This window comes from Herpailurus yagouaroundi, unplaced genomic scaffold (genome assembly GCF_014898765.1).
Source record: "Herpailurus yagouaroundi ecotype Mexico unplaced genomic scaffold, PumYag 164, whole genome shotgun sequence".
Classification (NCBI taxonomy): Eukaryota; Metazoa; Chordata; class Mammalia; order Carnivora; family Felidae; genus Herpailurus; species Herpailurus yagouaroundi.
In genome coordinates, this window is record NW_024412405.1 from 35,596,616 (window position 1) to 35,618,332 (window position 21,717).

General features: G+C 39.6%; 1 protein-coding gene across 2 annotated transcripts in view; it reads right to left on the reverse strand.

The window, feature by feature from the left end:
* Positions 1–21,133, reverse strand: part of KLF5 (KLF transcription factor 5) — a 23,584-nt gene extending 2,451 nt beyond the window's left edge. The window contains exons 1-3 of one of the 2 annotated variants that reach the window (XM_040487374.1): positions 21,002–21,133; positions 13,321–14,194; positions 12,025–12,084 (exon numbers count right to left, since the gene is read on the reverse strand). In XM_040487374.1, the coding sequence (XP_040343308.1) occupies positions 12,025–12,084; positions 13,321–14,182 (922 nt within the window). In that variant the 5' untranslated portion in view covers positions 14,183–14,194; positions 21,002–21,133. Of the gene's footprint in view, positions 1–12,024; positions 12,085–13,320; positions 14,195–16,530; positions 16,892–21,001 lie in introns of those variants that run through there. The other variant, XM_040487372.1, reaches the window with a different exon arrangement.
* Between the last annotated feature and the right edge of the window lie 584 nt (positions 21,134–21,717).

The following is a 21,717-nucleotide window of genomic DNA, read 5'->3' on the forward strand; positions in this document are numbered from 1 at the left end:
CCCCCCCCCCCCCCCCCCCGCGGGGGGGGGGGGGGGGGGGGCCCCCCTGTATCTTTGCTGTGCGATTAGTTTCTACACCAACAAACTCAAATTAAATTTGTACAGGACTAATAGCTGTAAGATGGGCCGAGGGAGGAATAAATTTCAAAGCTCCTCAAATCAGCCATAGGAGGAACTAAATGTACTACAACTGTGAACCTAAATGTTTCTAAATTAGCCCCGAATGAACTTCACATAAACTAGTCAGCTCCTTTGAACACGGGGCCTCCAAAATGGGCTGCTAATGGGCACTCACTCTTGGAAACTCACTCTAGCACACACGCATTCACGGTCTTCCTGTTTTTGTCAGATGAAAGCAAAACAAAGCTAGTAAAATAACCCTGAAGTTGAATGGTGTTGAAGCTTTATGCATTTGATATTTAATAAATTCTTCAACCAGATCAGAAAGCCTGATACTGATAACTTCCCTTTGGTGAAGAATCATGAAACTGTAGTAATTCTGACATTCGCTGAAAAATGCACGTATCTGCCCAGTGTCTGTTATATGCCGGGCACTGTCCCGAGTGTTTGGGTTACAAATGGTTAACAAAACAAAAATGCCTGGCCTCACAGAGCTTACATGCATGATAGTATTTTAAAAGTCTCTAATCATTCAATCTACCTATTCTTTGACAGCACTCTTTATTTTAGTAAACTGATACATAAGCCACAATCCCTCTGTAATATTCTTAAAGTTGTCTGAAGTGTGCTTGTTGTTAATCTTTCAAATCCACTTAACATTGATAATGTAGTCTCAACTCCCAGTGTAAGAATCAATTAACCTTATTTAACTAAGATCATGTATTTCCCTAAATAAATCCCCAAAACCTAAAAACGTTTCACTGAGCGTTAACTAGTAAGTTCCTATATTTATGTTTCATTTTGTTAGAATTTTCTAGGAATTTGCTCGTTTAAGATGAGAGTTTGTGACATACGTTTGCTTATTAAAGTACTACTGTTGGCTTACTGCTCAGTTTTTCTTTTTAATGTTTATTTATTTTTAAGAGAGAGAGAGAGAGAGAGAGAGAGAGAGAGCGGGGGAGGGGCAGAGAGAGAGGGGGAAATAACAGAATCTGAAGCAGGCTCCAGGCTCTGAGCTGTCAGCTGTCAGCATGACCGTGAGATCATGACCTGAGAGCCGAAGCCGGACACTTAACTGATTGAGGCACCCAGGCCCCCCTTACTGCTCAGTTTTATATGGATACCTTCTAAAACTGAATGGTCAAACTCCTCAATTCCTTAAAACATGTTTTTCTTGTGAAAGGGAAGAACCTCAGAGTCACCTTAGTACCACAATGAAGCCCAACAACCTTTCTGTCTTGATTTAGCAGTATCACATTCAGGAAGCTGTAAGATTACTCAACTGAGTCCAAATTTTAAAAGACATTGTCCACATCAACCGAGATTTCCACAGCTTGTGGTTAATATATTTTTGCTGTCATGATAACTACTCTGCCTCAAACAAAATCCTAAAGACAAAGAGGAAAGGAAGGGCCAGAATAGTCCTTTGAAATTCGTACCTATTACTTCACAGGAGATTTTTCTTTCAACTCCTATGGCAGATATCCCCAACCCTCCTTTCCTCTCCCCTCTCCTCTGAACCAGGACACAAACACTTAGTTGAACTCCCTGTTTTGTTTACATCCATTTAAAAAATACAAGTCTCAATTCCTACAGTTTTTTCTCATTATAAATTCTAAGAACTTAATCTGATACACTCCAGCCTTTTAAGTAACATAATAAACCACTTTCCTCTCAACTTATATTCACATGTATCCTGTATGAAACACAAATGTCTTAATACTAGGAGTAAATCTAGCTATCACTCTTGTAGATGTAAATCAAACAGTAAAAAATAACTTTTTGCACAAGCGTTTATTTTTGTTCCTCTTGAAAAATAAATCACAAAAACAAACATGTTGGTGAAATACTTCACTGTCACTTAATGGAAAGAGAAAGCTATTTCTGATGTCTGAGGCAAGGAAAAAAATTCCTAAAGTGCCCTAATTTTAAAAGAAATCATTCTAGTCTTTTGCATTTAATAATTAAATCGCAAGAGAACTAAATTTTCAGAGTTTATTTAAGAAACAAGGGACACTAGACTCTTTTTGTTCACTATTTTTATTGGCTATGAAGCAATAAACTGCACCAATATTTTTTAAAGTTTACTTTACTGATTGGTTGAAAAACGGTAGCCATTAAGGTTCCTAAAACATTTGGGGTTTTGCTCTCAATGTATGCACATCTATAGATTATTCAGCCAAGAATACTACCAGTGTCTGGGACATTAGTTATGGGGCCAAGTCTTTACTCTAAAAGCAAGAACAACTATTCCCCACTTGGGGCAGTTTCTATGGGATTTGTTCAAATGTCAACACTGCTCAAGTCAAACATCATAGAGGAAGCTGGTACCCAATTTCTGGCCAAATAGTAGATGCGGGCCTTTCTTCCTCAGCCAGAAACACTATGCACAGTACTTCTGGGAAACCAAACTGACTTCCTTTAAGTTATTTCAACAGGATAGAGCTTTCAAAGGTTTAATTGGATTTTTACAGAATCTCTTTCCAATACCACCAATTTAAAATATTTAGTTAAGCTCTTTCAACATCAACTGTATTTTTAAGTTGTCATGCTGCTAATGTGAAACTTTCCAAAGGCAAGAAGAAAAAAGTGACAAGTTTGAACAGCATGGAAAACAAGCTTCAACTTTATCTCAAAAACAGTTATCTTCTCATGCTATTTTAAAATTACCTAGGAGTGTTTTGCTAGGAATCCCTAAACTTCTTAAAAATTGTTCAAGTTAAACATGCATACTCTATCATCTGGACTGATGAAGCCAATCAATATATTTCATAAAAATGTTAAGCAAAAGCATGACCAGTAAAAGTAGGGAACGGGCACAAACACCGCTTGAGTGCAAACTCCAGAGTCGGGTATTTCTCATTATGTCACTCAATCGTCACAGTAACTCCATGAGGTAAGAAGTGACACAATGCGTTCCAGATTAGGAATCTGGGCCTACCTCTTTTCCTTACTGTCCTACTTAAATCCTCCAGGAATAAACACCAATACACTATAAACGAACAATTTACGGAATACATATTGTTCAAATTTATTTAAAGATTCTAGAGCCACTTGAGAAGGTCAGTCAAGGAATGGCTTAATGGACGCAGAGCAGGCCTTCAGCTGCAGAAGGTGAGCACAAGGCATACTCTGGCTGAGCCAGCCCTCAGTGGAGGCCCACCTTTCAGGATCAGTGGGGGTCTCACAAACTGTTCTGACAATGCCCAAATATCACTAATGATGGTTTCCCTTTACCCCAGGCTAAACAAATTTCAAGGGGTTCGCAGAACATGTTTACAGCGTATTTGAAATCTTCAGCGATGGACTAAAAAAAAAATCTTATTTTTTTTCCTCTGATAAACAGATAAAATAGGACTTTGGAACCTGCCACAACAGAATGGGAGGTTTCTCTGCTCTGCTGAACATATTCAATAGATTCATACCAAGGCCTTTCCCTAGAATGTTCCACACCGACTCTAACAAAAGAAATATATCACAAATGGAAATATTTCTCAGAATGGCTACTTTAGGTAACTTTTTAAAAAGTTTGTTACAGTGGGGCACCTGGGTGGCTCAGTCGGTTAAGCGCCCGACTTCGGCTCAGGTCATGATCTCACGGTCCCGGAGTTCAAGCCCCGTGTCAGGCTCTGTGCTGCCAGCTCAGAGCCTGGCACCTGTTTCGGATTCTGTGTCTCCCTCTCTCTGACCCTCTCCTGTTCATGCTCTGTCTCTCCCTGTCTCAAAAATAAATAAAATGTTTAAAAAAAAGTTTGTTACAGCAAATTTGCACATCTGGTCTCCTTCCTGGTAACTAAAAATAATTCTATCTATCAACTATTATCTGATAGAGACTAAAACCCATCAGGATTAAAATCAATGTTTAGTAAATGAGAGTGTAGCTTGTACTAAATGACTTGAAAAAAACAAATAGGACTTAATCTTTTGATTTTCTCCTGTTAAAAACAAAAACAAAAACAAAAACAGTCTCTGAACTCAAAGAACTTAAAATCCATTTCCCATTCTGAGAAACAAAACAATGCAAAGTGGAATAAATTATTTCAATAGTCTGTATTTAATCTTTTTTCTTAATCTTAATTCTTAGAATGTAGTTCTTAAAAGTTCAAATCAGCTCCTATTTCAGAAGGAAAATGTTTTTATGCAACTTAATATTTTTAGACACTTACAGAATTTAGTCTGAAACAGTCTATATATATTCTAATACAAGTTAAAAAGGAGGAAAAGGGCTCCTGGGTGGCTCAGTTGGTTAAGCGGCCTTCAGCTCAGGTCACGATCTCACAGTTTGTGAGTTTGAGCCCCGCATCGGGCTCTGTGCTGACAGCTTGGAGCCCAAAGCCTGCTTCAGATTCTGTGTCACCCCCTCTCTCTCTGCCCCTCCCTTGCTCACACTCTGTCTCCCTCTTTCTCTCTCTCTCAAAAATAAACAAACATTAAAAAAATTATTCAAAAAAGAGGAAACAATCACAATATTAAATTCATGGAGAAAATATTCAATATCTAAAAAAGATAAGGTAGGATGATCTGGGCTCATTAATTCATGTTTTCATATATCTTTGCCAGTAATTTTCCATTTAAAAAATCTTTTTATTAAAGCTCACTGTAGCACATCTCCTACACTTGGAACAGAAGGGTAAACAGTTCACTTCAGAGATTAGTATTATTTGTGTTTGCAAAATGCATCTAGTATTTACTAGATATAGTATCCCTGTCAATAATCTATCCACTTTTAGGAAACTGATTAAAGGATATTAAAATTAAGAAATTCCCTTCTCCCTGCCAGTCAATTTACGGTCAGTTCACACATTTACCCCTTTCCTTATAATCTGATTCATCTTAACCCTTCCAGAAAACCTCTGAACAGTCCAGGAGAGATCATTCCACTTCTATCTATCCCCATCACCACTTACATTTGTTTTGAATGCCTCATTTGCACTTATACATATATCTGTGTAAGAGGGTTCAAACAGCTGTGTTTTGCCTCCTAAACTAGCTTTGGAAGTTCCTCTAGGGCAGAGAGGATCTTCTATTCCTGCTGGAATGCCACACTTCTCATAGGCATCTTTGGAACAATCACGTCGGGCCCAAGTCTGACCAACTCTGATATTTCCATTAACAAAAAGGAGGGAAGGCATAAGAGACAGGAGAGGATCTGGTGTGAGTCTACCAGATTGTCTCTTTCCCTTCTACTTTGAGCAGGGCTTTTCCTGGTTCTGTTCTGCCTAGAACCGCTGAGGACAATCTCACTAAATGTATGCCTAGGTGAGAACCATGCTTTTAGGCAGGACATGTTCAGAATCCACTAAGCACAGGGTCCATTTATTATCCATCACATAAAGTGTAGAAGAATATACAAACTCTACATAAACAAGTTTTCTTTGACAGAATTGGACTAGATTTGATGAAAAACTAAGCAGTTGTGAAGCTCCTACTGCTGGTCAAACAGCAAAGGGACTACTGGGGCCAAAGAACAGTGACCTGCCAAACCCAAAGGGGGACAGGATGGGGATACATTTGCAGTCTATCTCCTTACTGAGTGAATCTCTGGGCTCCTAAGTTTCTGCCACTTCTCCTAAGGGTTCCTGACAAAAACAATGGAAAAATCCTTCCTCATTAATAGTGTTAATGAAATACCAGTTCTTGAGTTTGATAAAAAGACAACACTCAGATTCACTTTCTTGTAATAAGAACCCAAACTGAATTTTTAAAAAACCTGTGAAAAGGGTTTACCTTTTCTTTTTCAACCAAAATAGAAAACTTCTGTATTTTCATTTTTCTAGCACTGAAGGAGTACTAGATATTCTCTTCTCTAGTTGGCACTATGGTTACCTTAAGAATTCTCCCAGCTCTTAAAGGTTTTTATTTATAAAGCAGTCAAAAAGAAACATTCTGCTGCCTAGATATTTTTTAATGGAAGTTACCTGAGATATACTTCTAAAAGAGTTTAACTCCCCCTAATCAGAGTTAAAGATCCTTGAGTATAAATAATACAAGCTGACAGAATAGGAATGCTGCTACAGTGATACTTTTACTAAAGTAGGACAATACTTTGTTTCTAATCTTCCACCAGAAAAAAATGTAGGTCATCAAGTAAACAGCTACTACATTCTATAGAACTAAAAATATCTACTGGTGTAAAAATCTTGGATGATTAAATTATTACTTAAAAAAAAAATCACATTCTACCTTCACAGCTGATTATTTCTATCTCAGCTTCAGCAATTCCATTTAACCTGCTTATGAACTATCTCCTCCCACTAGTTTATAAGAACAAAAGGGAAGAAAAGATTCTCTTTGGATTCTCCACAAGATCAGTCAAAATGTTTGCTTAATCAAATTTTGCTTCTTAACCTTCGATAAGCTTTATCATCTCAAAACAATGCTTACTCAATTTCCTATGTAAATGTTTTTCAGATGAAAGAACAAGTCCTAGAAGCAAAGTTTAATCTTTCCAGTGAGTCATTAAAAAGAAATTGTTTCTAAGCTTTCACACTCATAAATACCTTTCCAGGGGTCTAAACTAGAAAGCCTCTTAAGCCACTACTTTTCTTATATAAGCTTGAAATCATCAATATAGAAAATAAATCTCAAAGCTGCAAATAAAAATAATTTAAGAATTTTAACTAGTAACATCTGACACAAGCTAAATGTGACACTTTTTCCTGCATATTTTTCAAATACAGACTCAAAAAATCCATTGGATACTAAATAATTTCATCCTGCACAACTTTTCCACCTCTAACAACCCAGGTTACCAGGTTACACACCAACGTACTGATCTCTAGATCCAAACTGTATGATGTCAATTAAGGCCATCTATCGGATCTAACTAGCTACCTACAGGAAGAGGGAGAGAGACTTAGTGCTGATTTTAGCTCTAAATAATTTTCTAAGGAAGTGAAATTGTTCCTATATGTTTTTTAAAGCCTTTCACTCCCTTCTACAATTCCACAAAAAGGGAGTAACTCGTGTTTGGAACACTTTGAATGTTTCTTTTAGTCGCAAAATACCACAAATGAAAATTATTGTCAACCTTGTCGATATTTTTAGATGCAAATCTATACCTAATACATTAAATAGATAATAAGTGTAGAATAAAGACCTAGATAGAAAATTAAAGTTTTACATCAGGACTTTTTAGTACCTAAACTGAAACTAAAATCATCTCGGGCAGAGATTATAGCTTTAAAGTATACACAGTAACACCTTAACATAAATGTCATTAGGAAATAAAGTGTTCCACACAAGCAGGTAAGGCACAACATAGGGATTACCCCCTTAAAATGAGGCTTGGGCTAAAAATCTTTCCAAAACTTACTGTGGAATTCTTTCTTAATTAAACAAAGCACCCCAAACACAGCCCACTGTAAAATGCAGTACGGACAGTACCATGCTTCACTGAGCCCAGTTTGTGTTCCTATGTTATTGTAGGTTTCCATTTTCTTTTGTGGGGGTGCTTCCAATTGTCCTTTTCTTGTCGACTCTTGGCAAGCCGTTCTGAGATTTGGTGCCCACGAAAAGGCCTATGTATACAGTCTCGGTCTAAGGGATACCTGAGCCAAGCCTGGGTGCTGCTCAAAGACTTTCTCTGTACAACTGCTCATTTTCTGTCCTGTTCCAGATAGCTGAGACTGATAAATGATCTAAAAAATGTTACCATACCCTAATTTCCCAACCACTGCAGCATATTCGTTAGGGTTCAGAACATATCCACACATGTGACTAAAAGCCACTAGGATTTCAAACATCTGTATTGAGTTCACAATTTTTCAGAACTTTTTTCTTTGGAGAATAGCACTTTTTACTAAACCATAAACACCATTTTCAAAGAAATTTCCAAACTCGATGTAAAAGCAATATTTATAGGCATATCAATAAACCAGTAGCAGTCACCAGAAAATTTTTCAATTTCTTGCAAATTTTTCTTTGTACCTACAGCCTTAATTTTTTTTCCTATACATTTTACCTTTTTTGGCCCCAAGCCTGTGCTCAGAATTACTTTAAATCTTCATTATGAAATTAAAGATAGCAAAGTATATGAGCAGAAACAACTATCCTGCTGGTTACAGATTATTCTATTTGATTCAAGAGTCAGTTAAACAATCATGCTGATTTGTAAGGGCAAAGTGATATGTGAATCTTTTCTTTAAAAGGTGGTCAGGAGCAACTTTTAAATGATGGCAATGGGTATAGCCCCTTGATGTATGTATACATCAAAAGGCATATACAAATTTCAGTAGAATGCCCACATTTAAATGCTTTTAAAAAGTACAATATACCACTTGACACTTGCCTAGAAGCAGCCATAATTATTTCGAACCAGAGGCACCATATAATACACATGCATTACAAGTAACATAAACCCCATAAGGGGTACCTCTATAGACCTGGAAGTATGTTATATGTACATATAACATGTTTTTAAGTGAAACAGAACTAGTCCCTAGAATACAGGCAAGTACATTTCAGGTACTGTGTAACCATGCAAAGATGCACCTCTGTATTACTTACATATTCTTTATGAATACAGAAATCAAAGTATGTGAACTCAGAAAAACTTGAATGCTGTGGGTCTTTGCTGGTAACTTCTACTTTCATCCTGAATTTTTTAAAAAAGGTCTTGTTTGGGGGCACCTGGGTGGCTCAGTCAGTATAGCGTCTGACTTTGGCTCGGGTCATGATCTTGCAGTTTGTGAGTTCAAGCCCCATGTCAGGCTCTCTGCTGTCAGCTTGGGGCCTGGAGCCCACTTCGAATTCTGTGTCTGTCTCTACCTTTTCCCTTCTGGTTCTCTGTCTGTCTCTCTCTCTCTCAAAAATAAACATTAAAAAAAATAAAAAAATAAAAAAGGTCTTGATTTGCAAAGACCATTTCCTTATGTTCAATTTGCAAGTTAAGAAGCATTTACTGTCTAAAAATCCAGAATAAGTAATTAAATAGAACTCAGATGTAGTTTGTTTTAATTGCTTAAATCATTTTTACAACATAAGGTAACTTGACATTTTAAAGCAATTACAATTATATTCCAAAGAAATGCTATGGTGCTTTTCACATTCTGCCTGCAAAATGGCAATCATTTAAAAAGTAATTTTTATATCAAATACCAGATCTATCCCATATAGACTATTTTAAAAATCTCCTAAGAAATTGTCCAGGGCAGGGTCGGGAGGGGGGTGCAGCAGGGGGCGTGTAACAAAAAAAAAAAACCCACAAAAGGTATTATATAAAATAAGTTATTTAGAAATACCCGGGCCTTGGGGCGCCTGGGTGGCTCAGTTGGTTGAGCATATGACTTTGGCTCAGGTCATGATCTCACATTTTGTGAGTTCGAGCCCCATGTTGGGCTCTGTGCTGTCAGCTCAGAGCAAGGACCCTGTTTTGGCTTCTGTGTCTCCCTCTCCCTCTGCCCCTCCCCAGCTTGCACTCTGTCTCTCTCTCAAAAATATATAAACACTAAAAAGAAAAGAGAAAAGAAAGGAAGGAAGGAAGGAAGGAAGGAAGGAAGGAAGGAAGGAAGGACAGAAAGACGAAGGAAGGAAGGAAGGAAGGAAAGAAAGAAAGAAAGAGAAAAGAAAGAAAAGCAAGAAAAGAAAGAAAGACAGAAAGACGAGGGCCTTAAAAGGAAGAAGAAAAAAACAAAACAAGAATTTTCTGGCTTCAGATACATTCATTAAAAAACAAGCAAGGCAGGGAGGATGCAATGAGAGAGCACAGGTAATTTTAAAAGACATTGTCTAGAAACTAGAAATGAGGAGAAAACAACCTCAATGCTCTATGATTACCCAAGAACGGGTTTAGCCAGATGAACAAGTCTACTACAAACCCTCCCCAAGGCATTTGAGAAACTATCAAACAAAACTTTATTAAACTGGATTACATGGTCTCATTCATTAGATGTCGATGGCCACGCATTTATGATCAGGTGAGCATGGGACCCTAACTAGGCCTGGGTCCTCTTTTTTAGTTTGATTTTATTAGTAAGGGCATTGTTAAGACAGCTCGCTATTAAATTTCTTTGCCAGCAGGTCAAGTTCCAGAATCCCAGCTATAAGCATTCCGAGCACTAAACCCTGACAAGGGTTGTAAGGCCATTCAGATACGCTCGGACTACATCCCTGCAATAAGCAGTTGATTACAGCATGATATGCAATTGCACTCCTTTTATTAGGAGACTTTAACCTCATGAAAAACACATTCCCTCCTTCCTATCTCCCATTTCAAGGACTTTCAAAGAAGAAAAAAACAGTAGTTCAAATGTCTCAAATTTATTTCCATTTCCCATGAATCAAAATCCAGATAAAAATTCATTTTCAATGTTTCCTTCTCTAATATAATATTTATTCTATAAGTGGCTATTTTAATATTTCTATATGGAATGCTTTCTTGGCCATCATTTGCATTTGAAAACTTCAGACTGAGTTTATTATAAGCTTGATGGCTATTTGTTGAACTATAAATATAATTTCTACTCCGAGCTGCTTATGTAGGGTCTTCCCTTTTATATAACCACCTTGTCTATATCTAAAAACTTCAGGCCAAAACAACCCATACATTTCATTGATAAACACCATGAGATGTCTTTTCTTTAAAAGCAATTTCTCAGAAAGTCCTGGAATCTACAGTTGTTGCCAACACTATTTAGATTTTAATAAGTACTGTTTATCACTGAGATATCAAGTAATACTTCCTTACATGCATACAAAATGTCTGCAGCCATAGTCCTCCCAGTCCTGTATCTCAGCACTGACCTTTGTTCAAAGGCTTTTACTTTTTAATGCAGCAGTTAGAGATAACTACTTCATTTATCAAAACTCAATTTCCATAGTAACATCTAGCCTGGGGAGATTCAAGTCCTCTCACACTAATCCAACGACCCATTCAAAGGAACTGTTGAATACTTTGGTTTCCATAGCAATGATGGAATAAAACATTTTGCTAGGTCATTGCTTTTATTAGCAAACTTATTCTTTGAACTTTAGGTAAGGCTGAATTTACTGAGAGAACAAAATAACAATCATTTTGTGTAAGTTCTTTCCTTCAGGGTTGGCCTTTTCAGAAAACCACAAATAGTTAATCACCTATATATTTGAAAACATTTTGGGTATTTGGAAGCTTTTTAAGCATGCCATGTAGTTTTGTCCTAAAATGGGTTCTAAAATACAGTTTTAAAATTAAAAAGCACTTAAAAGTGATTGTATAGGCCCGACAAAACCAACATTTATAAAATTAAAGTGACTAAGCTTAAGAGCACATTCTAAACAAGGATGAAATATAAGCCAGAATAAAGACACAGTCCCAAATACCTCAAATATGGGCTGGCACAGGGTGCAGAAGAACTTTTAAACCATGACCCCATCTTTGCCTGGCTTTAATACTCTGCAGTTTCTGCCCTACCTTTCATTCATCAACCACAGAAAACAAGCTAAACAAAAACTCAAGGTTAAAGGTGAAATTAAAGACACTGTATTAAGCAGTTATGCTTCACGTGCTAAATGGAAAAGTTTTCAGCATTGAATATAGCTTAGGGAACTATACAGAACTATATAGCTTATGGACTGCTTTGTTATGGAGGAAAGAAAATGAGTTACATTTTTTTCCTTCAAGACAGGAATAGCAGTGCCATTAAAGTTTTAAAATCCATTAGTAAACATCATTGTTTACGTTTTCAGGTAATTAATTCTACGTGAGGTGACAGGGCAAGGCCTTGCTAAGGGAACATCAGCCTTCCTGGAACCAGACTTTTCTTCATGGAACTGAATTCTGAGCCAAGCCAGTGCTGAAAAGGTAGGCCATTAAAAAATAAAAGTTGACAGAAGAAAGAAGAGATCAAACACGTGTTGGCTTTTAAAAGGATGAATACCACTTACACTATTTACACAACTCACAGAATTAACAAGAAAATTACATACCAGTATGAGTCCTCAGGTGAGCTTTTAAATGAGAAGACTTTGTATAAACTTTTGTGCAGCCTGAAATAAAGGAGAGAAAGAACAGCTTGTCATTTCGGAGATCCTTTTGAAATCTTTACATTTGATGATTCAGTGTTTAAAATCTGGCTTTAAAGAAGAAATCTCTCATGCTAGAAGATATTTGAAGCGTCAGTTTTAAAAGACGTTTTCAAGAGTGCTCCCCTGTTACCTTATTAAAGGTATAAAGTGATTTACTTTATGTACCACTTTAACAGGAAGAGCAGATAATCAAGTGAGCTACACATGGGAAATTTTTGTTTATATTACAGTAGGTGCTTTATACTAGTAACATATACTTCAGCGATTTAAAAACTTTTAATGGCTCTAGAGCAGACAATGTTAAACCATTATCCAAGATGACTGCAATTTTCTGTACTACTACATTTCTTGTTTTTTCATTTAGTATATCATGCTGTATTGTGTACCATGGTCAATAAATTATACCCTGTATTAACCATAAACTAGCTTATGCCAGCAACGTGTAGATAAAGTCATTACCATCATCAATTTATGTTTTGGGCCACATCTCATTCAAGAACAAGCGTACGCTCATATGCTAACAGAACCATCCTTAAATCAGTTCTGTAGAGAGTCCTGTAAACTGCCATCATGAGAGCAGCCTATTCATTCCCCACTTCATTACCATGCTTTATTTTCTCAACTTAATCTCTTTTCAGGGAACTTAATTTAGAATCGAAATTCCAATTCAGGTGTTTAAACAAAGGAACTCTGGCCTAACTCAAAATGCAAAATTTTGTTTAATATTAAAAATAAAGAAGTCCAGGGGCGCCTGGGTGGCGCAGTCGGTTAAGTGTCCGACTTCAGCCAGGTCACGATCTCGCCGTCCCTGAGTTCGAGCCCCGCGTCAGGCTCTGGGCGGATGGCTCAGAGCCTGGAGCCTGTTTCGGATTCTGTGTCTCCCCCTCTCTCTCTGCCCCTCCCCTGTTCATGCTCTGTCTCTCTCTGTCCCAAAAATAAATAAACGTTGAAAAAAAAAAATAATAAAGAAGTCCAAAGTAACTTTTTTCCAGAATATCCTAGCCACTTCTTAATACGTAAAAATAAGCAACAAACAGTTACATCCTAGGGTACAGTACAGAGACTGAGATAGGAAAACGACAAAGTAGGTGATTTTTTCAGTGTCAACCACTACTTTATGTAAATTTAAAACCTGAGGTTACAGGTGCACACAAGGCATACGTATTGATGCTTCAACCAGGTAAAAAAGTCACATACCAGGGTAATCGCAGTAGTGGATGCGTCGTTTCTCCAAATCAGGGTTACTCCTTCTATTGTATCTGACAGGCTGGATGCTTTGCGAGTTAACTGGCAGGGTGGCCGGTAAATTTGGATTGTGAATTGCCAGTTTAGAAGCAATTGTAGCAGCATAGGATGGAGGTGGGGTCAAATTCTGGAGCATCTCTGCTTGTCTATCTGGACTTCCAGGTTCTGAGCTTGGTGGTGATGGGGGAAAGTAAGTGGCCTGCTGTGGAAGAAACTGACTTGGCATTGTGTATGTGCAAGGGGGCATGCCCTGGAATTGTTTCATCGCAGTCTGCGGAACAGCAGAGGTGTGTGTGTTAAGGCCTGCCATGGCGGCTGACATAGAAACATTAAGAGTGTCCATTACTGCTGTCTGGTTTGTAGAACTGGGCATATCTAGATCCGGGGTGTTCAGTAGCTGGTACAAGTGGCCCTGCTGGGGAGGGACAGAAAGATGAAGATCTGGTGTAGGAAGTTCTTGTTTGATGAAAATATTGTTCACCTCTGGAGCTGCGGTCTGGTGGGAGCTGAATATACTGGTGAACTCAGGGAGGGCCTGGGTCGGGGCCGGAGGAGGGGCGGTCGTTTCACTCTGGTGGCTGAAAATGGTAACAGGTTCTGTCTTGATGTGTGTTACGCACGGTCTCTGGGATTTGTAGAGGCCAGTTCTCAGGTGAGTGATGTCAGGGAGGAAGACGTTCATGTTGATACTGTAAGGTAACCCTTCACTGTCAGTGAAGAACTGGTCTACGACTGAGGCACTGTCTCGTCTATACTTTTTATGCTCTGGAATTATAGAAACTGGAGGAAGCTGAGGTGTCAGATACTTCTCCATCTCACATCGTGTCTAGAAAAGAAGAGATACAAACATGCATAATCCACCTAATTCATCATCCGAGTAAGGACAAACTTAACCAAAAATCCCAACAATACCTGTGAGAAGTACTAGGGCACACTCCTTGGTGTTGCTTACAAACACATCAGGTTTGTCAGTTGTGTAAGAACTGGCTTACGGAAAGCCTCATGAAATTCTCTACAACATGTATTTGGTAAAATCGCTCCCACAATCAGCCCCGGACAATAAGTGAAAGAGGCAAATCAAGGAAAAAAAAAAAGGCAAACAGAAAACATGTTCCTTTCTAATGAATTATAAAGTGTACTTTTTTATAACTCACATACGAGCAGGGTTCCCTGCCCCATTACAATTGAGTTTGCAACTTAAGTACAGTATTGTAATATTGCCAAACCACCTCAACTCTGTTCATGCCATATTTATATTAATACAGGTATGTTTAAACAAAACCTAAGCAAACCAACCTTAAAAATAATATTGCAAAGTTCTGTTTTGTTTGGATAGATATTGTTAAAATAGCTAATATAAAACATACTCCTTGGCTATTTCAGGGCCTTTTCTCATTTATAGGTCACTGGAAACTTAAATACGAAGTCTTGAGCAAAACACCGTATCCACTGAAAGAACAAAACTTCACTTTCAACATTTGATCTAAATGTTGATTTTAATCAGCAGATTCTGTAATTGGTTAATATGATAATGAAATGTTCCTATTCATATCCCTATCTAAAACAGATCTTTAATTACCTAGGGGAAAATCACTCCCTTGGTAGAGTGGTGCTAAGGCGCCCGTGGGTGGGGAGAGGCTGCTGTATCACTAGCACAGTCATCAGCAAAACATTTATCACGTCCTCCTCAGTGGGCCAATGTTACATTCCCCCCTACTCTGTAAAAAGCTCAATCATCCCTCATCCTCTTGGTGTCTCTTAAGCAGAAAAGTGACAAACCTGAAATAACCAAACCGGTTCCAAGTGGTGATTTTTTAAGGACATAATCCAGCTTGTCTCACCCAGTCTTTTTACAGCTATCTTCTATTCTAGTATAACAAAGTTCATTTTTATTTTAATCTTTCAACATTGAAAGGTAAATTTTAAGAGAAAAAAAATCCAATTAAATGGCTCATCCAACTGAACTATTAACTATGGCATTATATACATATATATACACATACACAAATATATATATATATATATGCTACTACTTAATTTCAAAAGCGTTTCATATCGGGCTTGGTATCATTCGGTGCGGATGCAGACTGGGTTTCCCAGATACACGCGATTTAAAAATAAAAATTAACGCTCTAGTCATGTGAGTCACATCTCTGACAAATGCCACTGCCCGTTCACAGCACGACGACGCTCGCAGCCCACCCGGAGCAGGAGCTGGGCAGCAAATACGCAATATACCAAGGGGCTATTAAATGAAGCGTCTCGAAATAAACCGAACTAAACCCTTTCGTGCACTTCGCTCCCGTGGTGGTTAGTGGTTTCTGATTTTAGCTCTTCCAGCTGTTTGCATGTGGGTATGTTTCCAATTTTTTTTTTTTTTTTCCTTGGGACAGGCTAAAAGTCCCGGGAAGTTTTTTCTGGGCTATATGACTCCCTGCGTGGGCGAAAGAAACAGGCGGTTGCTCTAATTCGGCTGCCGGGCAAGTGTAAAAGCCAACTGCCAGCTTTCAACGCGGCTCCGGGAGGAAATTTACGCGCACATGAAGAAAACAACACCCCCGGTCTTTTTTGGTCTTTCTTTTTAAGGAAAAATAAGCGCTCCAATACGACCTTAGCTTTTCTAACTCTTGGTTCCCAAAGGCAGCCCCGAGATCGCCTCTAAAGCAGGCTGAGCCAAGAGACATGAAACTAGCACCCCGAGGCGCCTCTCTCCGGCACCCCGATTTGCGTTTACACCTAACCCGAGACGACGTTGGGGGGGACATCGGAGGGCAGGACACTGAGCGGGGGGGAGGGGGGCTTTAAGGTGAAAGGCAGGAGTTAAGGTTGGACGTGAGGTGCGAGGTCTCATCCCCCAAACTAAGAAACACTAAGGTGCATGTGAGCACCCGTCCCCCTCTACCCTTTCCTCGCACCGACCCGCCTGTGGAGACTCATCTGGGACACCCCTCCCTCTTCCGGTCCCCCCACTTTGTCCCTGCGGACTGTGAGTGCCCAGGCCAGGACGGCAGGGCGGGGAGGGGCTGCCCACCCAGCTCCGGCTCCCGGAGCGCCCCGACGCACGCCCCAGCCTGGAGCGGCCCCTGTCGCCCGCGCGTCGCAGCGGCGGGACACGCCCGAGCTCCGGGAGGGGGGCGGAGGGAGGGGAGCGGCTCTCCCTACCTGGACCAGCTCCTCGGGGGGCAGCCGCGGGCCCGCGGCGGGCGGCGGCGCCGGCTGCGGCGGCTGCGGGGGCGCGGACTGCGCCTGCGGGTGGTGGTGCGGGTGCTTCAGCTCCTCGCCGGGGAAGAGCGCCGCGTCGCGGGCCGGGTTCGCGGCGCCCAGCACGGGCTTGAGCTGCGCGAACACAGGCTCGTCCTGCGGGGCCGGCGGCTGGGGTACGGGTCCCAGGCGGGCGCTCATGGTCAGCACCCGCGTGGCCATTGGCACTCAAGGGGACGACTCCGGGCGCGGGACGCGGGTCGGGCGCGCTTCCCACCTCGCCCACGCTGACTCGGGCCGGCGAGCTCGGCGCGGGGCCGCGGGCGGAGAAGGGGAGGCTCCGGGCGGACCCCTTCAGCCAACAGCAGGCGCGGTTTTCGAAGGCGCGCACGAAAAGCAAAACTCTTCCGCTCCGCCACGCGTAAACGCCAACGTCCTCCAGGCGGCCACTTTCTCCCGCCCCGCCCCGCCGCGCTTTCTCACTCGCCGGAGCCCACTCCCGCCACCGCCGGTCTCCGCGAGCGAGCTGCGAGCGCGCGTACCTGCCCCGCGACTACTGACACTTGACGCCCGCCTCTATTTTACCCAACTCCGGGGGGGCGGGTCCAGCCAGCCTGATTGGCAGCGTTGTGGCGAATCCCGAAGCCTCGAGCCCGGCCGGGCCGGAGCGGCTAGCCTATGAGAAAAGGGAAGCTCGCCCAGGGCCCCGCCTTTGCCGGGTTGACCCACCCTCTCGGGCCACGAGCTTTCGCGCGCAGGGCGGCCGCGCAGTTTGTACACAACTTCTCTGACAGATTGGGCTGACTGAGCCGGGGGCGGAGGAAAGGAGAGAAGCGAGTGGAATCTAGGAAGAGAGGGAATTAGGGTGGAGACGTGGAGGGAGATCTCCTCGGACTGTTCTCTGCCAGGATTAGGGAGAAAAAGAGTTTTGCACGTCTTAGGTGTTGTGCAAGGACCTGAAACTCAAAGGCTGAAACCCAGAAGGCAGATAGGTGGGGGCGCCAAGGGTTTTAGAGACTTATTTCATGAGTGTGTATTTTTAAATATACAAAATGTACTTTTCTTTAGCGGAAAACTAGGGGCGGTGTGATAAACAAATTTAAAAACAGCCCTTGTCTCTGTGTATCTTTAGTAGTGAATATGTCCATTTAGCAAAGCAAATCCGGAATGTCCTAAATAAAAGGTGTAATGGCAAGTATTTTTTTTTTAAGCCTTTGCATAAAAGCTTGTTTTTCCCTACAGTATTTAAACGGTTAGAAGAAGTTTATACACATTTTACCTCGTATCTGTGTATGGAGAGGAGGGGGATGGGCCATAGGAATTTAGAAGTTTTTAATATTTACGCTTTTGTAAATATTCCAGCAGAAGCATGGAATCTAATTTAAGCACTAACGACTGACTAGATCAAATGTATTTAAATAGTGATTACATCTTTGACTTGTTGTTGCTAGCACTTTATGTTCAAAAAAATGCAGTTTAATATTTACCAAACAAAAACGTAGCACATTTACCTAGCACTGTGGCACCTTTTCCTACGAAGAGATAACCAAAGAAGCCACAAACATTAGACACGCAGCAGCTCTGAAAACTGGGAATCCAATTTTGTAGGAAAGTAATAGTCAAATATATTACCATCCATTAACTATATTCTAATGGGAAGGTGAAGTTTTGCCAACAATCACCTAAGGAAAACACTTTCCTAATCCTTAATGTCTTGTATGTGATTTTATCTGACTTATTGAGAAGCCGGAACAATAAACTGCAATAAAAATGCCTGGTATTTCACTACATATGTATATATGTTGACAGCACACTATGCCATGAGATAATTTTACATATACAATAGCCTACTCACACTTCACGGGATAACATTTTAAAACAAACAAACAAACAAACAAACAAACAAACAAACAAAAATCAGTTTTTAGAAAAATGTTCAAAGAGTGTACCTACTAGAAGTGTGGATCTCATTTCAATGTGTAGATTAAAAACATAATATACACATGAAATATTAGAGGAATTTATTATTAGAAAGCAAAATCACACTGTAAAATATTTTTTCTCCTTTTCATTTCCTTCTTGCTAATAAATGATTCATTTTTATGGCTGTGATCACTTCTTCCAGAGAATGGTTGACGACTACTTTCGTGTCACCAAAGTAGTATTTAACAAGTGTTTTTGCAAGTTTTTTCTAAGCAAACAGTCCCATAGTATACACCTTCACCTTTTCAAAGCTGTCCTGATTTTCTCTAATATTGAGCCCAGATATGTAATTAAATAACTTAGAAACATTACAGAATTGGTACGGGATTTAATATTACTTTTTTGAAAAATTGAAAATTGAAAGGTGTTTAGTTATAATGCTGATAACATGATCAAAACTGAGTGTGATAAAGCCTTAAGAGAACTTTCATACTCTTTTTAACTTAGGCTCAATACGATTTGGTATCTATTTATATTTTAATTTGCCTCTAAGCCTCTCTAAACATTTTCTTTTGTCTTTTTTATCAGAGCATCAGTGGCCTGTTATCTCAACCTACGTTTTCACTGCCATAAAATCCAGTTATTTTACTGGAAATGTTGGTATATCTCACACCATTTTTTAACATGCTTTCATTTACAAATGCCTTCTCAATAGCAAAACAAAACAAAACCCAGCCATTTGGTGAGCTTTTAATAAAATATTTGTGAAGTCCTGTTAATTTTTTTCACATTTCCACTTTTCGTAATGAATACAGATACAAACCTAGCTACTGTTGTGTTCACAACACACTTTTGGTAGAAAAGTGGAATACAATCTTTTTTTGTTCAACTCTAGTAGCATTTATTTAAATTTCATTTCTGACATAAGGATTCATAACATAGGGCTGCCACTTTTAAGTAATGGTTTCTCTCAAATGCCTGGCTCGGCAGTCTCACGGAAAATGACTAGCTTAGCCCTGTACAATAGCACAGAAATCAGAAAGTAATCCTTTTCTGAGACATTTGCCATGTGATTCTGAACCTATAAGGAATATGTTCAACCAAGCTACCTTGCTGTTAACACAAATGCTACCGCTGAAAACCTGGTTCATCAACCTTAGTAAAAAGGGTTAAAACTTGATAAATATTTTTCAAATGTTCCAGGTTCTACATTGGCATGACGCCAGACAGGGTGAATGGACAGATCCTCAATTACTTTGAACTTTCTAGTTCTTTGCATTCCTTCCTGCTTAGTAGTGCTGTACCATTAGGGAAGATAGGAGAAAACAAAAAACAAATGTCAGGTTTCAGAAATCAATTAGTGGCCTGGCAGTGGTATGTTAACTGAACTGTGCCAAAACAGAAAATTCTGAGGGAAAAAAATAAAGTTGAGTCGTCAAGTTAGGTAGGAGGGTAAGTGTAGAAGCAGTGTGCATGCTTAAGTCCTTAGTCACTGGGCAACACAGATTTAGTCTTAGAATAAACCATAAGTGTCACTATCTTTACGGGAATAAATACGCCTGAATGTGTGGGGGCTGAACAGGCATTCAGTGATGGGGGGGCAGGGAGGAGACTTAAAGGAGGCAGTGGAAAAACATGGATAAATAGCTTCTGAATGATGAGATGAGAGAAATATGAAGCTATCACTCGGGCAACGTTCATAAGAAGACACGGCAAAAAAAAGTATCTGTGTTCAGTTGTTCAGCCAAAATGTCAGGGAGAGCTTGAAATGAGGACAATTTTAGACATTTTATTCACTTTGGAAAATATTCATGGAATATTCCGTTTCCATAAATTCAGAATCAAATTACCAAGTGATATTGAACTACAGGAAAAGCACGAGAATGAGTAAAAAATCCTTTTTTCTAAGGGAGTATAATCTTCTCTGGGGTAAGATTATTCGATTTAAAATGACTTTCTTGATATTGATAGCCTACCAAGTGTTCGAATTTGTATCAATAGACACATAAAAAAACAAAATTATTGTCCTCTGAAACATTTCACGTTTTTAATCTTTTAATGTTTTCATTAATGGAACTGTTTTAAGCCACCCTTCAAATTAAATAAAAAGTCATTGAGAAAAGGACATGGTAGATGGCAGCTTCAACTGAGAGGAGTCAAAATTCCAACCATTTTGACTCAAAGGTTAACAGACACAAGAAAAGATGGCCTTTTCATCCCTTTTGTTGAAAAAATATGTAATTTAAATAGGATTAATATACCTTTTTTGTGTATACATAACAGGTTATCTTAAGAAAAAAGTTAATAGTCTACTTTTGCACTATCTCCCACCACAGTTCTCAAGAAATAAAATTTTATATTAAGTTTGGATTTAAGTATATTCTTTATGAACTATCTCATAAAACTCTGTGTGTACTTAATCCTAAAGGTACTGTTATTTATCTAACCTATTTTTAAAACTCTAGTAATAGACACACACACACACAAAAAAAAAACCCCAGAATTTTACCTTGTGGGAGGGACTGGGATAGCTTTTTCCACCTTGTTAGTATAATAAGCAGACAAAAATGACATAAATATAAATGCCTTGAACCAAGTTATAGGCCAGGCATACTGTAGCTCAAACTGTACAGTGTTTGAATTCTGACTCCAAACATGATAGGAAAGGTGAGAGAAAAACCCTGAACTGAGGCCATCATACCAAACAATCTTTTGGAACACTAAGGAGGCCACATCGCCAGCATCACAATGAGTGATGTTTTGAGCCAATGGCTACACATGTGCTGATGAAAGCAGTCATGGCCCTACCGTGGGGCCATGCACAGTGAATGCTCAAATGAACTGCACAGTACCATTTTGGAGGTTAATTTGTCAATGAAATGTGTAGTGCTAAGACCCATACTGGCTCTTCAGGACTTCTATCCACTGGTGATGGTCAAGTAAACTCATATAACTTTTGAGGAGGACAATTTGACAATGAGCATGAAGATGGCTAAAAACGGAACAACCTTGGGGCTCCTGGCTGGTTCAGTAGGTAGAGTGTGTGAGCCTCGATCTCGGGGTCTTGAGTTCAAGCCCTACACTGGACACAGAGCTTACTTAAATAAATAAGTAAATAAGAATGTTTTTTAAAGTGGAAATAATCTTTAAAATGACAGATAATTCCCCCTCTAGGAAATATATATTACATATTACATATATAAAAACAAATAAAATTGGAAATAT